The sequence below is a fragment of the Narcine bancroftii genome, chromosome 7, assembly GCF_036971445.1.
Source record: "Narcine bancroftii isolate sNarBan1 chromosome 7, sNarBan1.hap1, whole genome shotgun sequence".
Classification (NCBI taxonomy): domain Eukaryota; kingdom Metazoa; phylum Chordata; class Chondrichthyes; order Torpediniformes; family Narcinidae; genus Narcine; species Narcine bancroftii.
In genome coordinates, this window is record NC_091475.1 from 153,167,631 (window position 1) to 153,180,445 (window position 12,815).

General features: G+C 38.0%; 1 protein-coding gene across 3 annotated transcripts in view; it reads right to left on the reverse strand.

Annotated features, from left to right (window-relative positions):
- naalad2 (N-acetylated alpha-linked acidic dipeptidase 2) overlaps positions 1-12,815 on the reverse strand; it is a 147,505-nt gene that overhangs the window by 121,033 nt on the left and 13,657 nt on the right. For 2 of the 3 annotated variants that reach the window (XM_069890860.1, XM_069890857.1), the window contains exons 3-5: positions 12,452-12,642; positions 1,415-1,537; positions 869-973 (exon numbers count right to left, since the gene is read on the reverse strand). In XM_069890860.1, coding sequence (XP_069746961.1) covers positions 869-973; positions 1,415-1,537; positions 12,452-12,642 — 419 coding nt within the window. The remainder of the gene's footprint in view (positions 1-868; positions 974-1,414; positions 1,538-12,451; positions 12,643-12,815) is intronic. The other variant, XM_069890858.1, reaches the window with a different exon arrangement.

Sequence of the window (12,815 nt, forward strand, 5' to 3'; positions counted from 1 at the left end):
ATCACAGATGCTATAAGTAGTAAATAAAAAGAAATTCTCCACAGCCAATGTCAATTACTGTATCAAAGAATAGCTCTGATGTGCAAAAATTCTGAAATCTTATTCCTGAATACAACTTCAAAGAATATAAAGCAGGTAACTGCATCTATTCCTTTGAGCTTTATGACTGCCTTTGGATGTCCAGCATATCCAATAATAACTTCCATTTGTGGCAGCATTCTTTAACAAAACCCTTCAACCATAAGCAATTATAAAAGGTGGGTTTTTGTTGTTATTGGCTTTTGTCATTATTCACTTTTGTCTAAACATTTGGGCTATTTCAAAAACCCACGGTAATATTGGTGTATAAAGGAAGTTCTTCCCTCTGAAGAAAGTTATATTCAATGGAATTCATCCCATCAGATCGCCATGACTTGGATACCTTCACCACCATGTCAAATCTGTAAAATCATCAAATTACATTGAATAGTTACAAATGCAGATGAAAAAAAGGCCAAATGTTACTGGCCCATGATCAGTGCCACAAATTGTTGGTCATTTCACCATTGTTCTGATTAAATCTGAAATGCAAAGGACTCACAAAGCTAGTCTTCGCATATGTTTTTTTTTTAAGCACAGATTGAGGACATAAGGTTTAAAAGATTAAAGGATTTAATTTTCCAAGTTTGCTCGCTATAAAATCTTATTTTACTGACATTTTGAAGCATTCAAAGGAAACAATTCAGAATTTTTTAAGAATTAAAACCCAATCACAAACATTGAAACAAAAATTTAAAAACATTAAACAAAACCAAAATAATTAAATATTTTGTTTTCACAACTCCCATGAGCAAAACTGGGCTTACAAATGAAAATCCATTTAAATTACCTTTTCTCATTTTTCTCATTACCCACATCCGTATTGTGTGTGATCATTTTGTAATGTCCAAGTGAGAGTGGTGTTCGAATTATCTTCATTCCTGCAAAATAAATCCTAAATAACAAAAAAAAAGATTTACTTCCAAGTTCTATAGCATGAAACTTTGCAGAACCACAGTGCTAGATGTTTGGATACTATAAGGCTGAAAATTTGTGCTTTTGCCTCCATTACCTGTTTTAAGAATACATCATTGACCTCAAATCAATGGTCCAATTAATCGGCAAACATAATTATCGATTTAGCCAACAATCACACAAAAGATAGCAAAATTTCATTAAAAAGTTTAAAAATAACCAAGTTGGCTGCATTACATTAATCCACCAGCAATTATGTGCTGCATTTCAATTACCAAGTACATCTCAGCCCAGAATTTAGTTCGACTGCTCTATTAAGAATTACAAAAACAAATTTGTGGCTGACTACTGTAGCACTTTATAGCATTACTTCTTACAAAATTATGCTATCTTAACAATCCATCTTTGACTCCAGACTCACCTGGCAGAAATATCATCATCTTCTCCACCCCAACCCCAATATGTATTTGGGAAGCCATTCATTCGTAAGTACTGATCAGGAGTCAAGGCTGAAACACCACCAAAATACATCCTATATGGTAGCCTACCAAGAACATTAAAAAAAGTTACTGCTCCATTCATTTTCACTTAAGTGCTATGCAGCAATGAAAATTGAAAATAATTTAAGTTATGCCTGATCAAGTTTTAAAGGTTTTTTTTAATAGACATGCAAACAATGCTGGACACTGATGGTTAATTAAAAATAATTTGCATTATGAGAATTGTAATGTTTTTGATTTAATGGAGATTACTCAATTTCTGCACTGTTACAACATTCTATTTAACAAATGACATTTTAAAATTTAACAGGATAAGTTAAAATCAGTGCTGTCCACTACAAAATTCACTGACCAGCTATGGCTGTGACACAAGCAACAATGTTTCCACCAGTTACACTAATTTCTTTCAAACAGCACTTCCTCCATAATCATGTTCAATACTGGGCCACTGCAGGTATGTGTGCTCAGTCCTCTACTATATACAAACCTACAACTGTGTGGCCAAATACAGCTCCATCTAGGATAATATTTCTAACAATGAAACAGTACAGAAGAGCAATAGATGAAATTGTGGCATGGTGCTCCTTTGATTTCAGCAAGTCCCAGATAGTATCAATTATACAGAGGTGAAGATAGGAGACAGTTTGAAGTTCCCTTGGACAAATATATTCTGTGATTTGCCTTGGCCCACCCAGGTCAATGCAATGGCCAAGAATAGGGCACCATCGCCATCAGTTTCTCAGAAGCCTGAGGGTATGTGGTAGAAATGCACCAGTGAAAGCATCTGATCATGGTGCATCATTGTAGATTTCAGGAACCACTCCACCAAAAGACTACAAGAAACTACAAGAGGGCTGTGAATGTGGCTTAGTCCATCACACACCCCATTCTCCCCTCCATTGACTTCATATACAATTCCAAGCACTTTGGAAAATCATCCAAAATATTAAAAAATAGTCCCCTCCTTATGATTCACAAGTGTGAGATCATACACCAGATACAAGGACAGTCTCCTTCCTGAAGTTATGATTCCTGAATGAGCACCTAAAAAATAATTAAAAATTATGGTTCCTTTCCTCCATACCAACTGATCGCTTGAACTCTGCACCTTGTTACCTGCTGTACTAGGTACGAGATATCTATTGGTCCGTTCACTAAATAACCTTCACTACATTTGATGCACGTGACAAATGAGTTTCAGCAAGCATGTAGTATAGACAATACCCATTCAACCTAACTTACCTAGGCTATGGTACCATTCCACAAGGAGCTCCTTATACAAGCCAACATTCCATTTTTCATCTGCTTATCAATCTTTTCCATGTATGAGACGATGCCTTTTTTGCTGTTCAGACATGAGTGTGCTACTTTCTCCCAATAACCCTCGATTCTGTGACTATTCAGATACCCATCAATCTCTGCCTTTAATACACCCAATAACTTGACCTCCACAGCCACCCATGGTAGCATATTTCAAGGGTTCACCACTCTCTGGCTAAAGAAATTGTTTTAAATGGGCACCCTTCAATTCTGAAGTTGGGCCCTCTTGTCTATAATGGCCCTACGATGGGAAACAACTCTGCCATATCTACTCTGTCCAGGACTTTCACCAAAATGTTTCTAAGATTCCCCCTTCATTCTGATCTCCAAAGGAATACACTACAAGAGCTGTCAAATGTTCCACATACACTAATCCCTACAATAGGTTTCCTTTATTCCCACTTGGTTTCTGCCAATTGCCAATGATCTACCCATGCTTCTACCTTTCCTGTAATTAAGAAAACATAACAATTACAGCACGGAAACAGGCCATTAGGCCCTTCTACCTTTCCTGTAATTCCATGGGCTCTCATTTTGTTAAGCAGCCTCATTTGTGGTACCTTGTCAAAGATCTTTTGAAAATTCAAATATACAATCCCACTGCATGTCCTTTATCCAGACTGCTGGGATAACCTCAAAATAATTGCAGGTTTGACAAGCAAGAATTTCCCTTAAGGAAACAATGCAGAATTTGGCCTATCTTGACATGCACCTTCAGGTACTTCACAAACTCATCTTTGATAATCAACTCCAACAACTTCCCAACCATTGATATTCCACCAACAGATCTATAATTTCTGCTGCCTCCCTCCCTTTTTAAATAGCAGAATAAGCTTTGCAATTTTCCAGGCCTCTGCAATCATGCCAAAATCTATTGATTCTTGGAAGATCGCTAATGTCTCTACAGCTACTTCTTTCAAAATCCGGAGGTGTAAATCCATCTGGTTCACAAGACTCATGCTGCTGGAGAGGTTACGCTCAAGGAAGAGACACACACTACAGAACTGAATTCAACACTGGTTTATTGTGCTGGAAGCTCTGCTTATAAAGGGCTCAGAAGCCCATCTCTGATGTCATCATGCCACCGGATCTACTGGATTATGATCTGCTTCCTGCAATTGGTTGTTTAGTGCTATCCAGGGAGCGGCCAATCAGTGAACCCCTTTCATCCCCAGGTGTGGCTGCTTCCCTTGCTCCATCCAATTGGTTACCGCTAGCCAGCCCATCGGAATGGGGTGTTGCAGCCACGTGCTACTGAGTCAGGTGCCGACTTTGAAGAGCGTAGCCCGTCTTGGCCAGCTGTGTAGGCTGCGGGCTCCCAGTGTCAGGTCACCGCTTCGGGTAGAGCATGTTCAGTGGCCCACTAAAAGACCATTCAGCTTCCCAAGCACCTTCTCTCTGGTGATCATGACTGCACTCACCTCTCTTTCCTGATACCCCTGAAAGTCAATTATACTACTAATGCCTTCCACAGTGAAGAGTGATGCAAAATACTCATTCAGTTCCTCTGCCATCTTCTTGTCTCCATTACAATTTCTCCATTTCCATTTCATATCAGTCCTATCTTTTCTCATTTTTTTAATCCTTTCTCTACTTTTAGTTTCCTGCTTTAAATTATTTGTTTGCTTCTCTTTTCTTTTGAAAATATTTTTGAATTTAATCAGTTAATAAAGCAAAGCAAAATAACATAACAGCATATCATTAAAGTACATGCACGATACAACAAATTTTAAATTTCATCCCAAATTGTTAAATGTGATTGTTAAAATGATTATATGTATAGATCAGTTAAATACTATTATAACATACCGTAATAAAATCTAAAGAGACATCACCTAGGATAATCATAATTAAACCCCATAAATCCATTTATCTAAAAGAAAAATCTTAAAACTAATACTAATCTAACCCCTCCCTCTAATCAAGGTTATAAGAAAAATACAAAGATGGATCAAGTTGTGAACTCCATAAGATGGATGGATCAGAACTAGAGCACCTAAATCACCTAAAACTGCCAGTTATGATAATATTCTATAAATGGGCCTCACAACTTTTCAAACGGAAACATCTTTAATATTTTGTACCCAATTTTCTCTAAACTTAGATATGTAATTACATCATCCAACCATTGTGGATGAGTCGGTGAGAGTTCATCTTTCCATTTCATTAAAACTACTCGTCTGGTTATCAACGAGTTAAAAGCTAAAACATTCTCTTGAGATGCCAATAACAGCTTATCCAGTTCACATGAATAACCAAATGGCAATTAAAGGGCACGGATCTAATTTAATCTTAAAAATTGTTGATAAAGAATTAAAAATATTCTGCCAATATCTTCTTAATTTAGGACATTCTCAAAACATAAGAGTCAGTGAGGCTTCAAAATTTTATTTATACTTTTCACAAAATCAATCAACATCCACATAGAAATGGGATAGTTTGAGTTTAGGCATATGTATTCTGTGCATCACCTTAAATTGTAATGAACAGTACCTTACACAAAATGAAGATTCAATGATCAAACTAAGAATGGAAAACCAATTCTCAACTGAAAAAGCTATAAGATCATGCTCCCAATCATTTTTAATCTTTGCCACTGGGGCTACTCTTAAATCCAATAAATCAATATAAATATGTGATATCAATCAATTGTGAAAAAATTGTAGATCATAAAGCATATCAAGAATATTTGAGTCTGATTCAAGGAAAGGCATTCAATTTATACAGAACAAAATTCCTAACTTGCAAATATCTAATATGTGTATTGGAGAGCTTAAATTTAACTGACAATTGTTTAAAAGCAAATTTATTTCGAATAATTAAATCCTTAAAATTTTTAATACCAAATCTGTACCATTCCTTAAAGCCTTCATCTAATATTGAAGGTGGGAATAGATGGCTATCTATAATAGAACTAGACAGAAAAAAATTATTATAACCAAAAAAATTTCCTAAATTGAGTCCATATTCTCAATCTCATTCTCATTATTGGGTTGTGTCAATTTAGAAAATGAAGAACCCAAAATTCCCAATGTATACGATTTCTTAGAAAAGTTCATTTCTATTTCTGCCCAAGGAGGGGCGACTTGCTAATTTATCAAATGTTAATAATGAAAGTAAACAGCGTATATTAATCACCCAGTCTTAAAACCGAAAATTTGTAAGTGACATTCCCCTATTCCTAATAGTTTTCTGAAAATGAGCTTTAATTATATATGGTTGTTTTCCCTGCCGTATATAGATGAAGAAATAACCAAATCTAATGAATTAAAAAAAGGATTTAAAAATAAAAATTGGTAAGGCTTGAAAAATATACAAAAGTTTAGGTAGAATGTTCATTTTAATCAAATTAATACATCCAAAGTTAATCTTTTCCTTCTAATGACCTTCTTAGTTGCCTTCCGTAAGATTTTGAAGGCTTCTGTTCTCCATCTTCCCACTAATTTTTGCCCTTTTCCTTAACTTTGGCTTTGACTTCTCCTTTTTCCATTCAAATATTTCTTTTTTGCAATATATCTGTCCTGCACATTCCTCATTTCTCATAGAAACTCCAGCCATGGCTGGTCTGCCGTCCTCCCCATTAGTGTGCCTTTCCAATCAACTTAGGCCAGTTCCTACCTCATACCTCTGTAGTTCCCTTTATTCCACTGGTATACTGACACATTTGATTTTAGTTTCTCCCTCTCAAACTGCAGGGCAAATTCAATCATATTACAATCACTGCCTCTTAAGGGTTCCCTTACCAACTCTAGTTCCTTGTACAATAACCAATTCAGAATTGCAATTTCCCTAGTCAGCTCAGCCACAAGCTGTTCCAATAAACCATCCTGAAGACAGTCTATAAATTCCAGCACCAACGTTGTTTTCCCAATCAACCTGCATATTCAAATCCCCAATCACTGTTGCAACATTGCCTGCTCAGTAATTTGCAGGCCACATCCTGGTTATTATTTGGAGGCCTGTATACAATTCACATCAGAGTCTTTTTACCATTACAGTTTCTTAATTCTACTCTCAGGAATTTTGTATCTTCTGATCCAATTATCTTTTCTCTCCAAAGATTTAATTCCATTTTTAACCAACAAAACCATCTGCCAACCCTCCTGTCTTTCCGATACACAGTGCATTCCAGCTGTGATCTTCTTTCAACGACAACTCAGTGATGGTCACAATGTCATGCCTACCAACTTCCAGATGTGCTACAACATCATCATCCTTATTTCTTATACTGCGGGCCTTTAAATACAAGACCTTCAGTGCTGTATTCACCACACTTTTAAATTTTATTTTGAAAGTATTCCCACTTACACTTGCAATTTTGCCCTATTGGTTGCCTGTCCTTTCACAATCTCGCCACACAGTGTATCTTGTCTTCTGCCCTATTCCCTGCCTTCTCATTCCAGATCCCATCCCTGTGCCTAACTAGTTTAAAGCCTCCCCAACAGATCTAGCACACTTACTCATCAGGATATTAGTCCCCCTCATAATTAGGTACAGCCCATCCTTTTTGTACAGGTCCCAGAAGAGATCCCAATGATCCATGAACCCCTGAACCAACTCTTCAGCCACTCATTCATCTGCCATAATTTCCCATTTCTCCTCTCACTGATGCATGCCACAGGCGGTAATCCAGAGATTACCACCCTTGAGGTCCTGCTTTTTAAGATTCCTTCCTAACTCCCTACATTCCCCCTTCAGGACCTCATCCCTTGGCTCAGCTATTCCTTTCAATCTTTAATTTTTCATTCCAGCTGCACCAACGGTTTCTGATTTTAACTAATGGATGCATCCATTTTTAATTGGTATGTTTAATTTCTCATGTGCAAGCAGTCTCAATATCAAATTCTTACATCTTAAAAACTATTCGACCTCAATAATTTAACTTTAATTTGTCAGTTCTTACTTTGCAAATGATCTCTTTTTGTTTCTCTATTCCATTTAAACTTTCCTAGAGTAAAAAGCTTTTAAAAACATATTTACCCTTTATGAAACTTGCACAGCAATTACAACTAATGTGCACAAAATGTAATTCTCATGATTTTATGCAAATTGTTTAAACCCAAATCTTGAATTTTGGCATAAATTTCAGACATACATGAAATAAATAAAATTAATACTCATGAATAGATGCATCAGGTTGAAATATAGAAACAGAGCAATTGCAATTTCCAATTGTTCCATTTGTTGGAGTCATTAATATTGGTCAAATTAACATGTAATATTATTTGGAAGAAAAAGCATTTTCAAATAAATTTAACATATTGCTCGACCATCCCAGTATAGAGTGGAGATCGCTGTTTCAACAGATTGTGCTTTTTGCAATCGGATGATAATAAATGAACTTGAGTCTAACAGGAAGTTCATGTTGATTAAACTATTTACATCAAGAGGGGCAATGACCAAGTATAGGAATGCGGAATAAGTAACTTGACCAGATGGTGTGGAACTGTGCATTGTTGGGGTGGGGGGGGGGGTGGGGGGGGGAGAGGAGAGGTGGGGCATAGGGAAGAAACCACACCTCAGTTCACATTAAGAGCACTGAATTGAGAAGAGTAGCTTCCAATTTGTTAGGAATAAACATATCCAATAAACTGACCTAGGACAAGCATGTAATGACCAAGTACACCAATACTTTCTTAGACCAAGCAAATATGCCTTACAAAAGGGAATGAAAGTAGCTTAAAACATAATGCAGACTTGCCTCCACCCCCCCTCAAGAATTCCATCTGCATCTCCCACTGCCTAGGAAAGGCAACCAATATAATAAAAGAGCAATCATATCCCAGACACACTCACTTCTCCCTCCTCCCATAAGGAAAAAGGCTCAAGAGTATACAAGTATGCACCAATAGGCTTAATGTCAATTTCTTCCCTGTAGTCATTAGGGTGAGGATTGAAACCCAAAGGAGTGTTACAAGCTGCCCTTGCTCAATAATAATTGGCTTTTATTTTCATTGTTACTGCCTGTGATGAAAAAGAAACAAATCTTCATTCACAATGTTTTCTGAACAACATTTTGCATCTTTGTTAACAAATATGCACCTGTAGCGGCGGCTACACTGCTCCTGCAATAACACACGCAACCAGACGGGTTGAGCTCAGTGAGCAGACTAGTTTATTGCAGGATGCTGGGCTGCATTTATACTCCCAGCCCGTACCTGGCCGAGAACCGCGCTGGAGGGCACTGATGTCATCCGGGCATCACTTGGACCCCAAGTGCGGGTTTCTGAGCCCTGAGCTGGAAGGAAGAGAAACCCCCAATGGCGCCAATTTGGCCGGCTGCCCTGCCGTGTGGCTTACAAGCAGGGCCAGTTCACCTGCTTTGTGGTGAGCCGCCACACACCTAGTGTGGCTTACAAGTGGTGCCGGTTCACCTGCCTTGTGGTGAGCCGCCACACACCTACCCTTTCTTGTGTTCAGATTAGCTTTAACCGACTAAACACTCAATAATGACAATCTAACAATGGTCTTGGTCAGTACTTGCTGGATACGGGAATAATTCAAGTGACCAAGCATCTTGGTGGTGTGCTGCTACCATTTCCATGTCCTACCTCTATTGAAATCAGTTACCTCAATATTTAATTTTTGGTCCTTTAAAGATCAAAATATTTCCAAGGATCCTGTCTCACTTTCCAACCAACCTCATATCCTGAAAACAACCTCCGCACCTCCTGATTTCTCCTCCTTCCCCCACCTCTTTAACCGTCCCCTGAGCCCTTCTCCCACTACCTCCTTCTTCCTACCTACACCTGACCCAGCCATATCTTTATCATTCCTCATGATCTCCCTATTGACACTGAAGTGTCTATCCCTTAAAATTCTTACTTTTGTAGCTTTGCACCAACACCTCAAATTCCAGGTCCACCATACTGAGTGGTTCTTTTGCAGTTTCTTCCACCATTCCCATTTCTCTGAAAAAGAATTCCTAACCCTCTAATGTAGTGATTCTCAACCTTTTTCTTTCCACACACATACCACTTAAGTAATCCCTATGTCATCTCGCTTAAGATGTTATATCAGTGGAAAGAAAAAGGTTGAGAACCATTGATCTAGACCCAATTGTTACTGAAATATTTTGCTTTAGAAAAATTGTCATTGGCCCATTTCCTTTGGAGTTTATAAAACCATGCACATAATGAGTCAATTATGTACAATTAAAACAGTGGTCTTCATTTTTTTTCTTTCCACCCACTTACCTCCTTAAGCAATCCCTTACTAATCACAGAGCACCTATGGCATAGGGAATACTTAAAATGGTATGTGAGTGGAAAGAAAAAGGTTGAGAACCACTGCTCTAATGCTCATTACAATTGCTCATCTCCAACTTGCATTGCCTGCTATCTCTGACTCAACATTGAAAAGCAGGTCCATTGTTTTTTGCCTTCTCCCGCCCCAAACGTCTCTCCTTATTCAAGAATTTTGTTCCCTCCCCCACCACCCCCTCCAGCCCCTTCCCAACTACATCCAATACACCTCACATGCCCCCCAACATTTTGAATGCTTCCAGTTTCCTGGCACTCACGGGTTTCTTACAGTGGATATACAATTTCTATAAACAAAACACAATCTAATCAGTCCTGACTGATGTCACTCTCATCCATTTTCACGAGCTCATTCTCACCCCTATAAATTTCTCTTTTGATTTCTCCCATTTTCTCCAAATCCAGGGTGTAGTCACGGGCTATGTGGAACAACCCCTGCTCCAAACTCTCACTGCTACATCAATAACTGTTTTAGTGGTGTTCATGTACTTGTGTAGAACTCAACCATTTCACTTCCACCCTCAAATTTTCTTGGACAATTGCTCCCTTTGTGGACTTCTCCCATCTCAGAAGACAAATTATCCATCAACATTTATTACAAATCAACCAATTCCTACAAATGACTGGACAACACCCAATTTCTTGAAACAATATCATCGCTTTCTCTCAGTTTCACCTATTCCCACGATGAGGCCTTCCAATCCAAAGCATATAGAAGTTTCCCCACTGCAGTGATTGATAAAGCTTTTGACATTTGTCTCCATTTCACATACCTGCTCTTACTGTGGCTCGCTCATCTCACCATCCCTCGTCCAAGATAGAACATAGAGTTTCCTTTTAACTGCACTTTGTTTCCCACCATCTTTCGCAACTTGACACATTTTCAACATTTCTGCCAATTACAAGGTGATCCTGCCATAACTTGCTCTCCCCATCACTTTCTATGACTTCCTGGTTCACTCTTCTGTCCACAACCATTCTTCCTCCCCCTTGAGCATTTCCCACCAGAACCACAGTAGGTACTTCTCCCTTCTTCCCTCCTTTCAATTCAGGTACATAAACAGATCTTTCAAGTGAGGCAGATTTTCACATGTACCGTTTCTAATCAAGTCTTCAGTATTTAGTGCCCTCAATGAAGAATCCTCTACATTGGTGAGACCAAACATAGATTAGGCAACTACTTAGGAGTAATGCACTCTGCACTTGGGTACGTGCTGGAATTCCCAGTTGCTAGCTATTTTAATTCCTCTCACCATTTTTTATATAGGTCGGTTGTTGACTTCATCCATTGCCACGATGAAGCCAAATGTACTTTTCGAAACAACGTATCATAGTCTACCTAGGTATCCAAAAAAATCAACAGCATTAAAATTAAATTTTTCCAATTTTAGGTAATGCTCACCCTGATCCTGCTCTATTGTTTCCATTGCCCTTTACCAGTTTCATTTTACAGTTTCCTTTTTCTCTCAAACACCTCCAAGATCTCCTTTACTTGTCTCTCTACTTCTCATATCTTCATTAGTCCAATATCCTATTCGCTCTGGGCCTACCCTGCTTTTTATGTTATCTCTCTTCCCACCTTAAACTACAGCACAGAAAATAGGCACTTCAGCCCACACCAAACTATTTTCCCATCAGCCTGCATCCAGACCATACCCCTCCGTACCCCTCCCATCCACCTATCCAAATTTCTCTTAAGTGCTGAAACTGAACCTTCGTCCACCATTTCCGCTAGTGGCTAATTCCACACCCTCACCATTGTGTGAGCTTCCCCCAATATTCCTCTTAAAATCTTCAGCTTTCACCCATGTCCCCCCAGCTTCTCATTGTTTGCCCAAGATTTGAGCATCTGCAGTTTCTTATTTCCAAAATTAAGCCCTGGTTACAATTATTATATTGATAGAGGTGCATGACTACACATGCAAAAAATGTTCAGCAATAGATCAAATTACGATTTCTTTCCCTCAGATTTCATCTGCGAAGTGAAACCATTGTTCAGTGCAATAATCTATCACTAATTTATGGTGGTGGGAAAATAGTCAAGAATTTTAAAAATGTAAATGTCCATGGGGACACAGGCAAAATTAGATATTAAAATAAAAACTTATTTCCAGCAAAAAAAATAAAAGTAGTACTTGGTTCCCAAAAAAAACATCCCAAGCTCAAATTATGGCCTGATGATTTACAATACACTGATTGACCATCAACATATATGGAGGAACACATTCACAATGAAGCTTGGAATTTGCCACAAGGACATTGAAAATCAATGGCATTCCGTCTGCTAACGAGTAGTTCAATTAAATTATCTACCATGAAACAATAAAATACAAGAACAAAAACATTAATAGAAATACTATATTCTTGTATTAATACCTGTACTTGAATTTATTCATAGCACTGGATACATGCTTGGGGTATCTCCGATTACAAATATATAAATTGTGATCATTCTCAGGAATAAGATCAACATCGTGTAGAAATAGACAGTCCCATTCTTCATCCTTTAGTGCTTCTCTCACTCCAACATTAAGCAGCTTTGCTCTGTTAAATGTACGATTTCCAGTCTGAAAGGAAAAGAATTTGAATTTACAAACATTTAAAATATTTGAACAAATTTCTTACATTTTGCAATCGGCTCATCTAATCCACCTCCAACATAAAGTAAAATGGGGATGGCCTAGACAGCGCTAGACAAGGCAAAAAAAAACAAGTTATTGAATGTATGCGTTATGGAAAT